The sequence below is a fragment of the Myotis myotis genome, unplaced genomic scaffold, assembly GCF_014108235.1.
Source record: "Myotis myotis isolate mMyoMyo1 unplaced genomic scaffold, mMyoMyo1.p scaffold_m19_p_19, whole genome shotgun sequence".
NCBI classification, from domain to species: Eukaryota; Metazoa; Chordata; class Mammalia; order Chiroptera; family Vespertilionidae; genus Myotis; species Myotis myotis.
Window position 1 is genome coordinate 10,495,922 of NW_023416323.1, and position 19,307 is coordinate 10,515,228.

General features: G+C 52.6%; 2 protein-coding genes and 2 pseudogenes across 7 annotated transcripts; 1 reads left to right on the top strand and 3 right to left on the bottom strand.

Annotated features, from left to right (window-relative positions):
• Nucleotides 1–3,630: 3,630 nt before the first annotated feature.
• LOC118674603 lies at nucleotides 3,631–5,214 on the bottom strand (annotated as a pseudogene).
• A 511-nt stretch (nucleotides 5,215–5,725) lies between these two features.
• LOC118674736 lies at nucleotides 5,726–6,586 on the bottom strand (annotated as a pseudogene).
• A 6,921-nt stretch (nucleotides 6,587–13,507) lies between these two features.
• LOC118674665 (transmembrane immune signaling adaptor TYROBP) lies at nucleotides 13,508–15,977 on the top strand. 4 transcript variants are annotated; one of them, XM_036346716.1, is made up of 5 exons: nucleotides 13,508–13,643; nucleotides 14,031–14,057; nucleotides 14,205–14,339; nucleotides 14,508–14,554; nucleotides 15,747–15,977. In XM_036346716.1, exons 1-5 carry the CDS (start codon nucleotides 13,583–13,585, stop codon nucleotides 15,810–15,812), a joined length of 336 nt encoding a protein of 111 aa, XP_036202609.1. In that variant the 5' UTR covers nucleotides 13,508–13,582; the 3' UTR covers nucleotides 15,813–15,977. The 4 variants fall into 4 exon arrangements, with proteins under 4 accessions (XP_036202609.1, XP_036202610.1, XP_036202611.1 ...); XM_036346717.1 differs by having other exon boundaries at nucleotides 14,511–14,554; XM_036346718.1 differs by lacking the exon at nucleotides 14,031–14,057.
• Nucleotides 15,978–16,117: 140 nt separating this feature from the next.
• HCST (hematopoietic cell signal transducer) lies at nucleotides 16,118–17,524 on the bottom strand. 3 transcript variants are annotated; one of them, XM_036346721.1, is made up of 4 exons: nucleotides 17,395–17,524; nucleotides 16,988–17,005; nucleotides 16,471–16,608; nucleotides 16,118–16,252 (listed from the first exon to the last, which is right to left on the bottom strand). In XM_036346721.1, the coding sequence occupies exons 1-4, from the start codon at nucleotides 17,435–17,437 to the stop codon at nucleotides 16,212–16,214; spliced, it is 240 nt and encodes a 79-aa protein (XP_036202614.1). In that variant the 5' UTR covers nucleotides 17,438–17,524; the 3' UTR covers nucleotides 16,118–16,211. The 3 variants fall into 3 exon arrangements, with proteins under 3 accessions (XP_036202614.1, XP_036202615.1, XP_036202613.1); XM_036346722.1 differs by having other exon boundaries at nucleotides 16,118–16,249; nucleotides 16,471–16,602; nucleotides 16,982–17,005; XM_036346720.1 differs by having other exon boundaries at nucleotides 16,471–16,602; nucleotides 16,982–17,005.
• Nucleotides 17,525–19,307: the final 1,783 nt, after the last annotated feature.

Below are 19,307 nucleotides of genomic sequence, written 5' to 3' on the forward strand. Positions count from 1 at the left end.
AAGAGAAGTTTCAGGTCCTCCAGAGGCTCACGCAAGCAGGAGTCCAATGATTAGTTGATGGCAATACAGCTTCGTCCTCCTCCTGTGCTGGCATTTAAGGCTTATTCGAGACAGATGGACTTAGGAGTTGATGCTGCTGACCTGCTGGGAGGCATAAAGCTGGGGCCTGTAAAAGGGCCCTCTTCAGTTTAAAAGCTTGCTCAGTCTCAGGCTCCCAAACTAAAGGTCCTTTTGGGCCTTCTTGGTTAGCTGGTAAAGAGAAAGTGTTGTTTCTCCATAGCTGACAATGAGGTGAATGGGAATCACCGCTTCCTTTACTAGTCACAAGTCCTGAACTAGTCTTCATTTCCTATTAGGTTCTTCTACCCCTGAGATAGGAGTATTGTAAGGACTATAACATGGTTTCAATAAACCTTGGGCTTCTATAATAGATTGCCTATATACACTAATAAAAGACAAAGATGCTAATTGACTGTACCTTTGCTATGCCCAAGCCACGCCCATCAGCCAATCAGAGTGACTATATGCAAATTAACCCAACCAAGATGGCGGCCAGCAGCCGCGGAGCTGGAGCAAGCAGGAGGCTTGGTTGCCTGGGCAATGGAGGAAGCCAAGCTTCCTGCCTGCCCTGAGCCGGCTGTGGCCTCTGCTCATGGCAACAAAGTTTCAACTATAGAAGATAAATAAATCCCAGATACCTGCTTCCAGCCAGCCTCCACTAGGAGCTTGGGTGGCTGGGGGCCGTGGCCAGCCTGCAAACAGCCATCAGCCCCTCACCCAGACTGGCCAGGCACGCCAGGGGGGACCACCATCCTGAAGGAGCTATGGCCAGCCTGCAAGCAGCCATCAGCCCCTCTCACAGAATGGCCACACTCTCATGGGGTGAGGGTCCCTGAAAACGGCCCTCAGCCCCTCACCCAGGCTGGCCAGGCACCCCAGGGGGGACCCCTACCCTGAAGGGGCTGTGGCGAGCCTGCAAACAGCCATCAGCCCCTCACCCAGGTTGGCCAGGCACGCCTATATAATAAAAGGGTAATATGCAAATTGACCCTAACAGCAGAATGACTGGGAATGACTGGTCACTATGACACACACTGACCACCAGGGGGCAGATGCTCAATGCAGGAGCTGCCCCCTGGTGGTCAGTGCACTCCCACAGGGGGAGCTCTGCTCAGCCACAAGCCAGGCTGACGGCTGCCAGCACAGCGGTGGTGGTGGGAGCCTCTCCCGCCTCCTCAGCAACGCTAAGGATATCCGACTGCAGCTTAGGCCTGCTCCCCACTGGCAAGTGGACATCCCCTGAGGGCTCCCGGGCTGCCAGAGGGATGTCTGACTGACAGCTTAAGCCCAATCCCCCAGGGAGTGGGCCTAAGCCAGCAGGTGGTCATCCCCCGAAGGGTCCCAGACTGCAAGAGGGCACAAGTCAGGCTGAGGGACGCCCCTTCCCCCCTGCCGAGTGCACAAATTTTTTTGCACCTGGCCTCTAGTTATATATAATCTTGAGTCCTTCTCGAGCCTCAGGCTTGAGAGGACATTGCCACTGATATGGATATGAGGCTTTCTGCATGATCAGGAAAGCATGAGAAAGGAACAACTCACCCACTTGCACCCTAAATGCTTCTATAAAAATATCTCTTTATTGGCTTCCCAGACATGCTTGTAACAGCTACAGCCACTGAGGATAAATTACCAGGGGCTGAGAGGAGTACAGAGAAAGTGGCTCCAATATTGAGGAGGAAATTTATTTCCTTGCTCTCAACAGTCAGGCTTACCTGGGGCTCCTGGGTGGAAATGACAGTCCTCTGAGGAGCCAGGTTGGGAGACCCTGGGCCTCATCAGTCTTGTTGGGCCAGCTGGGTTGCCAGCCTTGCCCCAGGGGACCCCGTCTCTGGGGGCAGTCTGACTTCCAGTGGTTTCCTTGACAGACAGAACAGGGCTGCGGGGGGGGGGGGGGGGGGGGGCACCACGCCCCTTGGGGCACCTCCAGCGTATAAGTCCAACCTGTCTACAGTTGTAGCAGGTGATTGGGGCTGACCTCCTACCTCCGGGTCCTGACTGGAGGCTATTGGTAGCCTCCTGGAGCATGCCTACTATGATCTTCTTTATTTCTGTAGCCTTGGCCTGGTCTCTCTTGTTTCTCCTCTTTTCCTCCTCCTGGTCTTTATTATAGAACACAGAGGTGATAACTTCCAGGAGATTCTCTAAGGTATTCTTGGAACCAATAGCCAATTTTTGTAACCTTCTCCTGATGTCTTGGGCTGTCTGAGTGATGAATTTGTCCTTTAAAATGAACTGTCCCAATTCTGTATTCTGTTATATTGGTGTGCAATGCCTCCCTGAGCTTCTCTAAAAAACCTGAGGGGTTTTCGTTAGTCCCTTGCTTAATGGTGGTTAGCTCAGAGTAATTAACAGGCTTTGTTTTACTAGTCTGAGGCCTTCTATAATACAGAACTGGCAGTGATTGATCTTCCACCTCTGGTGTCAGAATTCCATTGAGGGTCTAGAGGAGGGACTGCCTCCTGTCCTATTAAGAACTTCCTACTCCTTCCCTCAGAGTCCTCTATTCCCCCAGCATAAGTAATAAAATATTCATTCCCAAATTCTCTTGCTTTTTCTAATACAGCTTCCTTCTCAGTGGCTGAGAAGGTCAGGTTTAATATGAGCATGACATCTCTATATGAGAGATCAAACATTTGAATGAGGCTTTGGAAGACCTCAATATATTTGTCAGGGTCTTCCAGAACTTTCCTAAATTACTTTTAATTTGTCTCATGTCCTGGAGTGAGAAGGAAGGGGATCTGTACTAAAGTAGGACCAGACCCTCCATCTGCCTTGGGGCAAGTTAAGATCAGCCCAGCCCTGGGTACAAAAGTAAATAGGGTACTTTTTCTTCATTGGTTGTGGGTCAAAATTGTCCCAATTCTTAAGGAAGCATCCTAGGGGGCAGTCTCTATGTAGTGTGGACGACATGCTTCCTATCTGTACGAAACACCTGAAAGGACGTCCAGCATCCTCTGTAAAGACATGTGAAAGGACGTCCAGCATCCTTTGTGACTCTCCCTTGCCGGTGGGGGCATCCTCCCTCCTAGCCAAGGATGCCTTTGCGACTCTGCCTTGCTGGTGGGGTGTCCCCCTTCCTAGCCAAGGGTGCAGGGAGCTCTCACTCACAAGCCAGGAATGAGAGGTCGGTTGCCTTATGCATATGCAGATAAGGGTGTCTGGTGGGCTTAACCATAGGTACCACGACAGTAATGACCTCGACCCCATGTTCACTCTCTGTGTGGTGCCCAACCATAGGAACATTTCTCTACCGCTCTCTGGCTTTCCCCTGATCTTCTGTGAATGGGTGTCTTCCTCTCCCTTTAGGCTGTGGCGCCTTTAGTTCTTTGTGAATGTATGCCCTTTGGCAGCCCCCAGCCCCCCAGCTTTGCAGTTCTCCCCCATGGACCCTCCTTTATTTCTAAACTCTCTAAACCTGCCTATTTTACCCCTAAAAACTCCTCTCAACACCTAGGAGTCTCATTCTCTAGGGCTTCTTTGTGCAATCTCACTCTCCAGGAAAGGTAAATACCTGCTTCTGTAGAATGGCTGAATCTCTGCATAGTTGAATATTTATCTTTTTTTTGTTTGTTTGTTTAAAGTGAAAAGTTTATTTGCTCAGAACACCAAATAGGATGCAAGCAATGTCATGACAAATATACAGAAATATGCAGACCAACATAAAACAGTAATTCTGTTTAAATGAAGGGGAAATCTCTTTCAATGTTATGACAACATACTCCCAAAAAGAATCTTTTCTTCAGTTAATTATACATTTCAATAAAATAAAGGGTAATGGATTAAGAGGAAGTTAGCTTGTGAATTTTTCTTAGAAATAAGACTCCAACTCTATTAATCCATGCCAGTTAAACACTATAACTAAAATTTCCAAAGAAGTGCAAAAGGAGATAAAGGGGTTAGTTACGTTTTTTGTTTGAACAGTCCAGAGGAAAATGGTTACTACAAATACAGCAGGCAAACTGTTAAGACTGACTGATCTAGAACTGTACTAAATTTCAGTCAATGCTCGTCATTGTGCTAAATGCTCGTCATTAGTATGGCACATTTTGGTCCATGATATAGTTTAATGCCAAGATAGATCCCAATTTGTTACAGATACACTTAGATTACTGTTGCTTGTGTTGTTGTTTTTTTTCTAAATATATATTTAAAAAGCCAGGATACTTCCACATACAAAAACAGGTTTTCCCAGGAGGGACTTACAGGAAGTAGTCTGGGGTGCGCTGGGTGACGTGAGGCTCTCCACGACGAGGTGCTGGGTCAAACTGAAGGAAGGAATATTTTAAAGTGTCATCTAATTCCATGATAGCAGCCTGGTTCCCACAACGATAACAGTAATTGGGTGCACTGAAAATGGTAACCACATTCCGATCATGACACCAATTGTACCCCTCCATTACAAGTTGGTGAGCACGAGAAACCAGTGTGAGACCATTGGCATGATTGAATGTTTCAGAAATGTCTTGTCCAAATGTATAGCCAGCACCACGTGGTGAAATACCCCATCCACCACGATCATCTGGATCTGACCATAACAGATCACACATCGGGCCCTCATGTGGAACTTCTTGTAAACGATCCAGGGCCCTTATATGATCCAGTGTATCAATGGATGGAGAGAGGCCACCATGGAGGCAGAAAATCTGTCATCTACTAAAGCTGTAAGTGGAAGATAATCAAACAGATCTGTAAGATATTTCCAAACATTGGCATTTCCATACTTTCGCAGGCACTCATCATAAAAGCCATACACTTGGGTAATTTGCCGGCTTTCGTGGTTTCCTCTTAATATTGTAATGCGTTCTGGATACCGCACCTTTAATGCCACAAGAAGAGTCACAGTCTCCACTGAATAGTAACCTCTGTCTACATAGTCGCCCATGAACAGATAGTTTGTATCTGGTGATTTCCCTCCAATTCTAAAGAGTTCCATAAGATCATGGAACTGACCGTGCACATCTCCACAGTGACAGGACAACGGACCTCTTGCACATTTGATTCCTTTGTTAAAATTTCCTTAGCCTTTTCGCACAGCGTCCGCACTTGATTCTCGTTCAGCTGTTTACACTCGTTCAGCTGCTCGACCCACTGGTCCAGCTCCTTGGTGGCCGCCTTGTCGTCCATGGCAGCCCGATCCGCGGCCCCGGCCCCGGCCCCGCCGCCGTCCGCCCCCCTCCCCACCCCCGCCCGCCCCCGCCCCCGGCGCCGCTCCCCGCCCCGGCCGCTGCCGCCAGCTCCCAGCGGGAGAGGAAGGAGCCGGGGAGCGCAGCCAAGGGCCCCGCGCCCCGGCCAAGCCCAGCGGACGCCTCCGGGCGCGCGGCCTCCAAGGGACGCTCAGTCGTCCTCGCCCGCCGGCTGCGCGCCCCGGAGTCGGTGAAGGGCGTGAGGAAGTGGGACCGCGCGGCGCGGGGCTTCGGCGCACCTCCCGCCGGGGCCTCTCCCGGGTCCCTCCCCTTTCTCTCTGGCCCTTTTGAATATTTATCTTTATAAGAACTACCAAACTCTTTTCCAAAGTGGTGGGTCTAGTTTACGTTTCCACCAACAGTGCGTGAGATTTCCAGTTGCTCCTCATCTCTGCAGATAGGGTTCATCTTTAATTCTAGTGGGTGTGTAGTGGTACTTCATTGTGTGTTTTTTCCTACTTTTGCTTTTATTAGTATTTATTTTATGTCAATTTACTCCCGTGCCATAGTTTTTGTGTCTCCAGTTTCTCCTGGGATAACTTTGCTTTCTCTGCAGCCTCCTCTTCTGGTTTAGGAACAGTCTGCTCTTTTCCAGTACAGATCATCTCCATGTGTCAGGGAGAGCTCATGGGTGGGTTAACCTGCCCACGAGCTCTGTGCGTTCTGCGCTGTATCTTGGGAGCTTTGTTCACCTGGATGTAGTCAATGACCAGAGAATGTACATCTAAACCAGCGGTTCTGAACCTGTGGGTCGCGACCCCTTTGGGGGTCGAATGACCCTTTCTCAGGGGTCGCCTAAGACCATCGGAAAACACATATATAATTACACATTGTTTTTGTGATTAATCACTATGCTTTAATTATGTTCAATTTGTAACAATGAAAATACATCCTGCATATCAGATATTTACATTATGATTCATAACAGTAGCAAAATTACAGTTATGAAGTAGCAACGAAAATAATTTTATGGTTGGGGGTCACCACAACATGAGGAACTGTATTAAAGGGTCATGGCGTTAGGAAGGTTGAGAACCACTGATCTAAACCCTTGAGTTCAGCATTGCTCTCTGCATTTTTAAGCATGTGCAGCAAAAATGGAGCACTGTTTTTGGGCCACTGTTTACTCTGGGCACACCTACCAACTCCACCATTGTAATGACAGGATGGCACACATTGCTTCTGTAAAGTGAGATCTTTCAGATCCGTGGTGACTTTTCGAATATGCATACCCTGATGGCCTGGGCAGTTTCACCAGTGTTCTTACAGTGAACAGGAAGGTTTGAACCTCTTGATTTGCATGATTTTGTGGGGTTTTCTGGGTCAGGTGAATAGTGAACCATTTTCAGAGGTCACTTCTGGCTGCTTTGGGGAAGAGGAAGAGAGCCATGGTGGTTTTAATTTGTATTTCCCTAGTAACTAATGATGTTGAGCACTGTTTCACACGCTAATTGGCCATTGGTATCTCTTCTGTTGTGGTGTGTGCTAAGTCTTTTGGCCATTTAAAAAATTTGAGTTCTTTCTGATTTTTCAGAAAGCTTCCTCTTGTTACTGTGGGCAGGATGGGCTGTAGGAGGCAAACATGAAAGCAAGGAGAGTGAGGAGGGCTGTTGCTTCCACAGAGGCAAGCTTGTCACAGGCTCAGCACATTGCCTGTTTTCTGGAAAAGTCAGCTTTGGCCTTTTCTAACTCTTGGGCTGCTGCCAGGAGAGATTGCAAGATCTCATGGGGAGAGGGGAGATAGCCCTGCTTCCTGGAGGCTGGTACTGTGGGGGTAGGCAGCACCCAGTCTGCTGAGTGTACCTCCATCTCAGCCTCTTTCTTTGCCTGATGGAGTGGAGACCATGAGCAGAGATCTGCCCAGGCGAGCATTCTGTGGTCTGCACCAGTACAGTTAAACTGGTTGCTAATATATTGAGACACTTCTCTTTTGGTTGGTAAAAAGTCTCTACCTGACCTCCCACAGATATCTGTCACCTCCTCAGTCCATTCCCTTGGGACACCTTGGACTTCCCCACATCTCAGCAACTAAAGGGGTGGGGGCCTCAGGACTCTGATCCAGGCCTATAGCCACACCTGTTCTAATTGGATGGTGCCTGCATATGCCAGCCATGAGACTGAATTCTGGGTATAGCCAGACCTGGCTGGAGCTGGGAGGATCAGATCAGAAGGCTGAGGTTGAGGCTCAGGCTGAGGGATTGAGGGAGGATTTTCATCAAGGTGGGCCCAGAACTGGAGACTTGAAGTACTATAACAATCTATCTCTAATAATAAAAGCGTGATATGCTAATTAAACCAGACAGCCAAACGACATTCTGGACATCCATCTGGATGACCTTCCAGATGACCTTCTGTACGAAGTTGGAGTTGCAAGGGCTAAAGCAAGCCATTGCGGCTGCGAGGGCCGAGCCCCTTGCATGAATTTCATGTATCGGGCCTCTAGTCCTATCTAATAAAAGAGAAACATGCAAATTGACCATAACCCCGACACCCTTCCCATGGGCTAATCAGCAGGATATGCAAATTAACTGCCAACCAAGATGGCGGCCGGCAGCCACGCAGCTGAAGTGAACAGGAGGCTTGCTTGCTCCAGTGACAGAGGAAGCCAACGTTCCCAGCCTGCCGCTGCCAGCCTCTGAGCTGCACTCTAAGCAACTATGTTGCAATTATAGGAGCTAAACAAGCTCCAGAGACCTGCTTTCAACCAGCTTCGGCTTCAGAGTTTAGAGCTGCTGTGATGGCAACAGAGTTTCAATTATAGAAGCCAAACAGACCCAGAAACCTGCTTTCAGCCCTCAGAGCTGGAGCCGGCTCTCAGCTCCAGTGACAGCCATAGAAGGTAAATAAATCCCAGAATTAAAAAAAAAGAAAAAAAGGAGAGGCTGGGAGCTTAAGTTGCCCTCCAGCCTGAAAACAGCTCTCAGGCCCTCACCCAGACTGGCCAGGCACCCAGTGGGGACCCCCACCCTGAAGGGGGTGTGACCAGCTGCAAACAGCCTTCAGCCCATCATCCAGGCTGGCCAGGCACTCAAGCGGGACCCCCACCCTGATCCGGGACACTTTCAGGGCAAACCAGCAGGCCCCCACCCATGCACCAGGCCTCTATCCTATACTACAGGCAGGGCGGGACAGCATGAGCTGCCATCCAGGCCCTATGTGCAGCCCTGGGCAGCGGGGCATAAGCCCCGCCCCCAGCCGGGACCCCTGTGTGCCACCTGAGCCCCCAGCCGGGACCCCTGTGCCACCTAAGCCCCCCGCACTGCTAAGCCCCGCCCCCAGCCAGGACCCTATGACTATTGGAGAGCAGGAAAGTGGCGCTGGGCCCTGGGTCGCTGTGGTGATCCGGCCATTGGTAAGTAGAAAAGTGCGGCCTGTAGGCAGCCCCCAGCTGCGCCTAATCCGGGAGCAGGAAAGCAAGCCCGGCCTGCGGGCAGCCCCCAGCTGCGCCTTCTCCCCGGTTGCCATGAGGATCTGGGAGCAGGAAAGCAAGCCTGGCCTGTGGGCAGCCCCAAGCTGGGCCTGATACGGGAGCAGGAAAGCCCGGCTTGCGGGCAGCCCCCAACTGGGCCTGCTCTCCGGTCGCCATGGGGATCCAGGAGCAGGAGAGCAAGCCTGGCCTGCGGGCAGCTCCAAGCTGGGCCTGCTCCCCGGTTGCCATGGAGACCTGGGAGCGGGAAAGCCTGGCTTGCAAGCAGCACCCCCATCCTGGCCATAGCTCAAGTTAGAGTACAACATGCAGTGGAGGCCAGGAGCCTGAGAGATCAACACAGAGGGGCTCCTGCTCCAAGCCTCCATGGTGTGGCTGGGGGCAGGCCCCCAGCAGACACACACACACACACACACACACACAGTGTCTGCTCTGAGCCTCCAATGTGGCTGGGGGCAGACCCCCAGTGGGGACACCCCCCCCACACACACACACATGCACGGCAACTGCTTCGAGCCTACGTGGCGCGGCGGCTGGGGGCAGGCCCTAGCAGACAGACACACACACACACACACACACACACACACACACACACATGGGACACCTGCTCCAAGACTCTGCTGCCAGACTGTGGCCATCAATAGAACATCCACTGAGGGCTCCCGGACTGTGAGAGGGGCAGGCTGGGCTGAGGGAACCCCACCCCCCAGTGCACAAATTTCGTGCACTGGGCCTCTAGTATATATAAATAAAAGCCTTAGCTACTGTTACGACCGAACAACTGGAATGACCAGAATGACCAGTTGACAAGTTGCTATGAGAGGGAAGGAGGGGGGGAGGTGGGAAGCACATGGTGATGGGGCACCAAAGTGGCATCGGCGTCCGTTCCTTCTGCGCCCGGCCCTCTCCCAACCTTCCTCTCCCAACCTTCGGGCCCTGATTGGCCTGGCCCTGATTGCTGGCCAGGCCTAGAGACCCAACCTGTGCATGAATTTCGTGCACCAGGCCTCTAGTAATGATAATAATTAACATTCATTAAGCATATAGAGTATGCCAGGCAGGTGTTATTCTGATAAACTTCACAAGTCCTCACAATGAACCAGACCATTGCAGCCTTCTGATCCCCTTCCTGCACCCCAAAGTTTGTTCCCCATGCCACGCCAGAGGGAGTCAATAAACACTGGCGTTAGATCAGGGTCCTCCTGGCTCAGAGCCTCCTCTGGTCTCTGATTGTCCCTGGCTGACTCTGTTGCAGCCACCTTGAGAGGTCTGAGGTGCCAGCAGGGCCTGCTGGGCCTGTTCTCACCATGTTTACTCCAGACCTGGTGGTGGGGAGGTGGTCCTTTAGCGATAGGATTCAGCCAGGCCTGGGCAATGGCAGCCATTAGCAGTGTTAAACAAAAAGCTTTTCTGAATGAAAGGTTTTGCTGAGCCAAATGCTAGCCAAAAAATGGACCAGGTCCTGGGGCATGCAAACTAAACCACCAGCAGCAGGGTGAGAAGGAGACGACATGTTGGCCATCAGGAATTTTTATACAATGAGTTTGGATTTAAAAAAAAGTTAAGTTGTTTTTAGAGAATTTACATTGGTCACAGGTAAAGAGGTTGGGGGAAGTTGAGGCACAGCTAGTTCTGGGATGGGTGCATTGTCTGTCCTTAAGAAAGAAATATTTGCTCCTTTGGATTGGTTGTGGACAACAGTTCAAAAAGTTCATCCTATCTAATAAAAGAGAAACATGGTAATTAGCGTATGACCGCTACCCTTCCCATTGGCTAATCAGGGCAATATGCAAATTAACTGCCAGCCAAGATGGCGCCGGCAGCCAGGCAGCTTGAAACTAACATGAGGCTTGCTTGCTTCAGTGAGGGAGGACTCCAATGTTCCCCGCCTGCCGCTGCAGGCCTCTGAGCTGCAACTCTAAGCAACTATGTAACAAATATAGAAGCTAAACAAACCCCCAGAAACCTGCTTTAGTCCGCCGGGCTTCAGCCAGCAGGATCGCAACATTGTAAGCAAAGGCCAGAAACCTACTTTCAGCAGCAGAGGCCTAAGAGCTGGAGCCAAGCCTCAAAGCTAAACCTGGCCCAGAATAAAAAAGAAAAAAAGAAAAAAAGGAGCAGTTGGGAGCTTCAGTCACCCACCAGCCTGAAAACAGCCATCATCCCCTCACCCAGGCTGGCCAGGCACCCCAGTGGGGACCCCCACCCTGAAGGATGTGTGACCAGCTGCAAACAGCCATCATCCCCTCACCCAGGCTGGCCAGGCACCCCAATGGGGACCCCCACCCTGATCCAGGACCCCCTTCAGGGCAAACCAGCCGGCACCCACCCGTGCATCAGGCCTCTATACTATATAGTAAAAGGGTAATATGCCTCCCAGCACCAGGATCAGCGGAGCCGTGAGGCCTCCCGGCACCAGGATCAGCGTGACAGGGGGCAGCGCCCAAACCCCCTGATCGCCCTGCGGCTCTGTTTGTGACAGGGGGTGGGGCCACAACCTCCCTATCCACCCTGCTCTGTGTGTGACAGGGTGTGGCGCCCCAACCGCCCCCCCCACCCCCCCACGGGCCCTGCTCTGTGTGTGACGGGGTAGAGCCATAACCTCCCCATCGGCCCTGTCCTGAGTGTGAGAGTGGCGGTGCCCCAACCTCCTGATGGGCCCTGCTCTGTGCGTGACAGGGTACAGAGCCCCAACCCCCCTGATGGGCCCTGCTCTGTGCATGACAGGGGGTGGTGCGGCAACCTCCCCATCGACCCTGCCTTGAGTGTGACAGGGGATGGTGCCCCAAACCCCCAATCGGCCCTACCCTGAGCGTGACTGAGGGTGGAATCACAACCTCCCGATCGCCCTGCTCTGTGTATGACAGGGGGCGGCGCCCCAACTCCCCAATCGGCCCTGCTCTGAGCCTGACCAGGGGCTGCACCTAGGGATTGGGCCTGCCCTCTGCCACCCGGGAGCAGGCCTAAGCCAGCAGGTCGTTATCTCCCGAGGGGTCCCAGACTGCGAGAGGGCACAGGCCGGGCTGAGGGACCCTCCTCCCCCCCCTGAGTGCACAAATTTTTGTGCACCGGGCCTCTAGTTTATAATAATAAAAGAGTAGTATGCTAATTAGACCGGACATCCTTCCGGACAAAGCCTCAGCAGAGGCCCTTGGGCGGGGGTTGCGGCAGAGGCGGCAGAGGCCCCCCAGCCGCAACGGTGGGGCCAGAGGCAGAGGCAGCCACTGTGGCAGCAGGGGACCAAAGCCCTTGCATGAATTTCGTGCATTGGGCCTCTAGTGAGTAAATAAGAAGACAGCAGAGTCTGCCCTGTTAATTCAACATTCATTCAGGAATGTGAGCAGCCTTTTGTTGTCTTTGTCATTCAGACATTAACTGATAAACTTCTCTTGTCTCTTCCTTCCACCCATAAGCCTTCGGTAATTTAGTTTAGGATGTCTCAGAATTTTCTTCTAGTCAGCAGCCGGTGCTGCCTGGGCTGGGCCCTGACTCTCTCCTCCAGACTCGGATTCGCCCCTCCCCCCACCATCTCCACCCCTAGCAACAGGCCACTCAGAGTCTGTCCCATGACTAGCATCCAGTTTCCCCTTTTCTCTCCTTAGCCCAAGGAGCTGTGGGGTGTGACGCCTGGATGGGGGAGGGGGGCTTCCTGCCGCTGGCCCATCCCCCCAGTGCCCTAACCTCAGGTTCCTCCTTCCCCAGCCCCAGCCCTAGCCCTCCTGCTGAGGGCTAGAAGTCTTTGTCTCCTCCCTCAGTCTTCACTTCTGGCCACTTCCTCGTTTGGTGGAGCAGCCCAGCCCAGCCCCGTGGTCTTCACATTGTCCCCGACCTGCCTCACCCCAACCTCTAATCTTGTGTCTGTGATGTGTGTGTCTGTCTCACTGTCTGTTCCTCTCCCTCATTCTCTGTCTTACCATCATTTTCTCCTCAATCTTTTACATATATATATATATATATATATATATATAATTAATTTCAGAGAGGGAGGGAGTGAGAGATAGAAACATCAATGATGAGAGAGAATCATTGATTGGCTGCTTCCTGCATGCCCCTACTGGGGATCAAGTCTGAAACCTGGGCATGTGCCCTTGACCAAAATCGAACCCGGGACCCTTCAGTCCTCAGGCCAACGCTCTATCCACTGAGCCTAACCAGCTAGGGCTCCTCTATCTTTTATCTTGGTTCTTTTTGCTTTCTCTCTATGGGTCAAATATCTGTCTTTGGTTTCTGGGTTCCATTTCCACCTTTATTTGCTGTGTGACCTTGGGCAAGTGTCTTTACTATTCTGTAAAATGGGGATAATAAGAGCATCTATGTCAGAAAGGTGTTGTGGGGGTTAAGCGAGTTAAAACTTGGGGCAGAGTGCCTGCAATTAGTGGCCATGTCCTGATGGCTCCTTTTTAATATGCTATGAACAGCACAAGTTCTGATTATCTAATGATTATAGCTGGCGCTTATAAAATGCCGACAAGTGTCAGTCCCTGTTCTAGAAACATTAATTCATTTGATCCCACAACTCCCTACAAAGAAGGTACTATCTTACTCCCCATTTTACAAATGAGGAAATAGCCCGAGAGATTAAGTGACATGTTCAGGGTTGCCCAGCGGGAAGAGGCAGAGCTGGCTTCAACCATAGTCAGCCACTGATCCTCCTGTTACAATGTCTGACCCTTGACTGGGATGGAGGTTGAGTTGATATGTACCCTTTGCCCTTCATATCCAGCTAATGGGGGCTATAGCATTGCCCCTGGGCTGTCTGGGCCTGATTTTTCCGGTGTTATCTATCTCTGTCCCTCCTCCCCTACTGACCCCTCCTCCTCCTGCCACCACCCACCTCAGACTTCCTCCTTCACTTGGTTGGCCACATCCCACTGGCCCTTGGACTGTAGTATCCAGCAGTGTCGCCTGCATCATGGGGGGCCTTAGACCCTTCAACAGGCTTCTGTTCCTGCCTCTCCTTCTGACTGTGGGTGGTGAGTTGGGGGCTTCTGAAGCTGCCTCCTGAGTCTCTGGGCTCACCTTGGGGCAAGGCAGGGAACAGGGTGGAAAGAGAACCAAAGGGGAAGGTTGGGATAGAAGCAGGTCCCCAGCCCCCAAAACCCTATGGGTCTCTCCCAGAACCTGAAACTCCAATATTTGGCCTCCAGTAGAAGCAGAGGGAGGGGACTCTACGGGTGGTGTAATAGGACAAGTCAGTGTGGAAGTAACACAGTCCAGTGGCCTTTGTGTCAGCCACAGGTCCTACCAGAAGTTGCTCTCTACCCTCTCCCCCTGGCTGTCAGGACCCACCCTCCCCAGCTTCTATGCCCACCCTCCAGTCATAGCTCCACAGCTAGTTTACCTTCTTTTTCTTTCTTCAGGTCTCAGCCCTGTCCAGTCCCACTGCGGTAGGCCCAGGCCCTGAAATACCCCTCCCTATTTCTGAAAGACCTCCCCATTTCTTCCCAATCTCTTCAAACCTCTCCCCTGACACCTCCTCCCAATTCCCAACTCCCATTGATCTCCCCTGACTCCTGTGCCATATACATTCCCAGAATGCAACTGCTCTGCGGTGAGCCCTGGTGTGCTGGCCGGTATTGTGCTGGGGGACCTGGTACTTACCCTCCTCATCGCCCTGGCTGTATACTCTCTGGGCCGGCTGGTTCCTCGGGGGCGAGGGGCTGTGGAGGGTGAGTGGGATTGGATGGGGATGGGACACTCTGAGGACTTGCCTGGAGGGGAGGGGTAAGCTCCCAAGTCACAATTATCCAAGGGGATGGTGATGGTTTCGCATCAACTAAATAATCCCAATTTACCCCCTTGTGTGCCCCTGCACCTGTGCCACTCCCCACCCCCAGCAGTGACCCGGAAACAGCGCATCACTGAGACAGAGTCACCTTATCAGGTGAGGAAACCAGCTTCTCTTCCTTCTGTCTCATTCCTGCCCTGTGATGCCTGCCTTTTGGGGCCATAGACCCTCCCTCTGTAACTGTGAGCCCTAGTCTGTGAAATCTGTTTTATTTGTCCACAACCAGCTTTGCTTTGCCTCACTTGTGATGAAAAGTCTCTTTCTAAAGTGTAAGATCTTGAGTCTAGCTCTGTGAGGTCCATAAGACTGAAGGAGCCCTAACCGGTTTGGCTCAGTGGATAGAGCGTTGGCCTGCGGACTCAAGGGTCCCAGGTTCGATTCCGGTCAAGGGCATATACCTTGGCTGCAGGCACATACCCAGTAGGGGGCGTGCAGGAGGCAGCTGATCAACGTTTCTGGCTCATCGATATTTCTAACTCTCTATCCCTCTCCCTTCCTCTCTGTAAAAAAATCAATAAAATATATTTAAAAAGAAAAGAAAAGAAAAAGAAAAGACTGAAGGAGCTTTCCAGTTACTGGGAGCAGTGAAATATTAGGGCAAAGCATTGCTCCACTTTATTTGTTGAGCACCCACATGTACTAGATCAGGGGTCCTCAAACTATGGCCCGCGGGCCACATGCAAATACAAATATTGTATTTGTTCCCGTTTTGTTTTTTTACTTCAAAATAAGATATGTGCAGTGTGCATAGGAATTTGTTCATAGCTTTTTTTTAAACTATAGTCCGGCCCTCCAACGGTCTGAGGGACAGTGAACTGGCCCCCTGTTTAAAAAGTTTGAGGACCCCTGTACTAGATACTGAAGACATAGCTGCAGTGCTTACATCCTAGTTGGGTAAACAGAATTGAAGCAAATTAACAAATAAGATCATCTGGGGTGTGGGGGGAAGAAACTACAGATGAAGAAATCAAGAAATGCCTTTCTGAGGAAGTGACATGAGCTAAGACTTGAAGGGAAGGATGGAACCATCCATGGGAATATTTAGGGGACCAGTATTCCAAGCAGAGAGAACAGTATGTGCAAAAGCTCTGAGGCTGGGGCCTAATAATGAGGCAGAGGAAAAAGGGGAACTTTGAAGGCACCTGAATAAAACAGATTTCTAACATGGCTGCAAGGTTGAAGAAGTTACCAGGGGCCTTGCAGGCCACTGGGAGAAGGTTGGATTTTGTTTTAAGTTTATTTGGCAGACCCATTCCACTGATGGTTGCCACCCTGTCCATCCCTTTAGGAGCTCCAAGGTCAGAGATCGGATGTCTACAGTGACCTCAACACACAGAGGCAGTATTACAAATGAGCCCAAACCATGGCAGTCAACAACCCGATGCCTGGATCCAGCCATTCCTGATATCTACCCAGCACCCTATTCCTACTCCCACCAAGTACAGATCTACAGAGTGGCCTCTCTGAGTATCAGACTTTCCCTGCCCCCTGCCCCCAAATAAACATGGAACACAAAACACTGTTGAGTTATTGCATATCTCTGGGCTGAGGGGATGGGGATATTTGGGGTTCTGGGAGGTTAGGTCATAGACCCAGAAACAGCTAGATGGGAGGGAGGCTTTGGGGACCCTGGTTCTTTGAGGAAGAATTAGAAGTAGAGGTATTTCAGTCGCTTTATTGAATAGGTTTCCTGTGCCACCACGCACAATCCAGGATGAGAGGGTCAGAAGTCAGAGGTCCCAGTTACAGGGGGTCAGCCCCTGCCAGGCATGTTGATGTAGACCTTGCCATCTTCTGGGGGTGGGGAAAAGAAAGCATGAGGCCTGACCACCCACCACCCACCCACATCTCCACCTCCCCAGGGACCTCCTGCTTCAGGGGTTTCCTCAGGAGTTCCCCCAGCAGGGCCCCCAGGGTTTCCCCAGCAGCACCTCCAGGGCTTCCCCCAGGGGACCCCTCCGTGGGGACCTCTTCCCTAGGGACACCACCCCCAGTCCAGGCCCTGCCTTCACCTTGGGTGGGCCTGCCACGTGGGCTGACACACATAAACACCACCACCACGATCAGCAGAGACACCACAGCATCAGCAGCCACAAGGCCTGCCAGAAGTGGCAGAGGGAGGGGCCCACATCCGGAATAGGAACCTGGAGGGTGGAGGCCAAAACAAAAAGGTGGCTGCAGGGGATTCCAGGCTTTCAGGGCTGTGCTGTGGGCATATGGGCAGAAGTCCCTGATGGGTGACCAATTCCCTGGGGTTGCACTTGAGGGATGAAAAGGGAGATGGAGATCCAGAGAGAGTCTTGGGTATTCAAGCATAGTGAGACATGTGTTGGGCTTTGGGCATAGTGGGCACTCCTGACGAGAGGCTGGGGGTTGGCCAAGTCCCTGGGGCTTCAATTTGCTACAGTGAGATGGGGATCTGGAGAGCCACTGGGGGTATTCCAGGATCCTCAAGCTATACTTTAGGGATGGAAACAGTACCTGAAGTAGCATGGCAAAGAGGAAGGAGTTTTGATATCTCACCTGGAGTTACCTGAGCTGCAGCCACTGTGGGAAGAGAAAGAACATAATCAGTGGGAAAGGTGGTTCCCAAAATAGGTGCAGGGAAAGGTGATGTGCTCAGACGTAAGCTCCACTCCAAAAGAGCAAATGAGAAAGAGCGGCCAAAAGGTAGGGGAGCTCCCAGAAAAGCAGAGACAGGAAATCAGCAGAGATCCAGCAGTGAGAAGGGGAGATTAATAGGTAGGAAGTCCAGACTTCAGCTTCCCTCCCCAAAGAACCAGGCCCAGAAGCCAAATGGATCTCCCGGAAAAGAAGGGGCACTGGGAGAAGAATCTGCCCCCAGCACCCCTCCCTTCAGACGCCACCCAAGCCACCCCTTTCACAAATATCTGCCTGCCACTCCCCCACCCCCACCCAGTAACTGCTGGCTTCACCTGGGAGCAAAAGCAGGAGCAGGATGTTGCCTGGAGGGAGCATGGTGGGTTGGGGGCTGGAAGGGATTTGGTCCAGAGAGGTTCTGAGGAAGAGTGGGGGAGTAGAGAGGCAGCAAAAGCGGATGTCACCCTGCTGGTAGCAAGGCTAACTGCTTCCTGTGGGGGTGGAGGTGGGGCGGGGCGGGGGGAGGGGGAGGCGGGGAGGGAGAGGTGGTGGGTCCCTCTGCCTTTGGGGACCAGCTGGGGGAAGGGACAGAGACTAGGGAAGTTGCTATGATTGTCCAGGTGGGAGGTAACAGGTGGGCCAGGGTGTGGGTGGGCACTGGGGAGACTGGAAAGATTTGGGGGGTAGAGCCAATAAAACTTGTTGATGGAGTAGATAAGGTTGAGTGTGTGTGAGAGAGAAAGAGATCCAGGATGACCAAAGCTTACGGCTTAACCGACTAAAAACAGATGGAGCATCCTTAGACAGGATGGCGGAGGGGAAGCAGTTATGGGGCAGGGGGCAGGGAAGTGCTGGAGGTTTGGGCACACTGAGTTGGAAATGCCTGATAGATCTTTCTGTGGAGTTGAGTGACCACAGCTGCCTCTACGAGTCCAGGGGCTAAATCTCATCTGGAGATGTAAATTTGGGGGTTGATGGCTTATGGATGGTATTTAAAGTCACCAGATTGGATGAGATTGCCAAGGAAGTGAGTACACATGGAGCCCCCACGCCCGCCATCTCCCCCATCCCTTCAAAAATGCTGAAGAGGAAGAAACAGCCAGGGAAACTGAGGAGCAGCAAATGAAGGAGAACCACTAGGAGAGCACGAGAGCAGGGGAGACATGCGATTAACATTGTCCATCGGTGTGTGGACAATCACGGAGCTGGGAACTGAGAGCAGCCCCTCCCTGGAGTGTCAGTCAGCTTGAGGGCGGGAATTCCTGCCTGCTTAGGTCACAGCTAGAACACAGCACCCAGCAAAGTGCTTCCCCTGCGGTAATACATTATTTTAAATGAATGTATGAGAACTGACCTCTGAAAAAGGAGGTGATGTGGGGGACAGGGAGAAATTTGAGTCTACCCTTATCACTCTTACCTGCAGACCTTTCCTCCCTGGAGGCCAGGAAGTCCGGACCCCCAGGCCTCTCCTCCCCCAGGACCCAGTCCGCTAGCCCCCACCCCGGCCCAGCCTAGGGGCCAGGTCTCCAGCACCCCCTGGCAGAGACGAGAATTCCAGGCCTCCAGGGCCCTCCTGCTTCAGGAGTCCAGAGTCCCAGGCCCTTTTTGTTCAGACCAAGGTAGGGAGCCCCCGCTCTCTGGACCCCGTGGGGTCGGGGCTCAAGGTCAGCCCAGCCCCTTCAGGGCCTGTGTTTGCTGGAGCGAGACGCGGGGACTCCCGGGCTGGGGGCGGGGCCGCCCCGACGGGCGGGGCCAGACCCATTTAAACACTCGCGGCGAACAGGACCCAAGATCGGGGACCCGGCGGCACTGGCTGCGGGGTGACAGCGAGGCTGGCGCAGCGCCGAGGCCGGGGCCCTGGGGGCCCGCAGTCCGCCCAGCGGAACCCCAAAGGTAACAGAGGGTGGGCGTGCGGCCCGCTCCGCATAGAGCAGTGAGGGCTGGGAGTCGACTCGAAGCCCTGCGTCCTGAGACTGAGGGTGCCCAGAGTTTGGAGGGGAGACTGGACTCGGATTCCGGGTTCGAGATAGAGGAGCGCTTGCGCTTCTGGACTGCGGGGTGGGGGGTGAGGGGCCTGGGGTCAGGACTGCGGGGTGGGGGGTGAGGGGCCTGGGGTCAGGACTGCGGGGTGAGGGGTGAGGGGGCGGTGAGAGGGCGGCTCCCCGGACCCCGGGGAGAGGGCTGGCGGCGGATCCCTTCCCCTGGAAATCCCTGGCGGCACTGAGCGCCGGGGGGCGTGTGGCTTAAA

Bases quoted from the DNA above. Each gene is read 5' to 3' on its own strand.
- HCST (XM_036346721.1), bottom strand. From the start codon at position 17,437: ATGCTCCCTCCAGGCAACATCCTGCTCCTGCTTTTGCTCCCAG. The intron at 16,253-16,470 runs GTGAAGGCAGGG...CCCCACCCCCAG, and splicing joins ACGTGGCAGGCCCACCCAAG to AAGATGGCAAGGTCTACATC.
- LOC118674665 (XM_036346716.1), top strand. From the start codon at position 13,583: ATGGGGGGCCTTAGACCCTTCAACAGGCTTCTGTTCCTGCCTCTCCTT. The intron at 14,340-14,507 runs GTGAGTGGGATT...CCCCACCCCCAG, and splicing joins GGGGCGAGGGGCTGTGGAGG to CAGTGACCCGGAAACAGCGC. The intron at 14,555-15,746 runs GTGAGGAAACCA...CCATCCCTTTAG, and splicing joins AGACAGAGTCACCTTATCAG to GAGCTCCAAGGTCAGAGATC.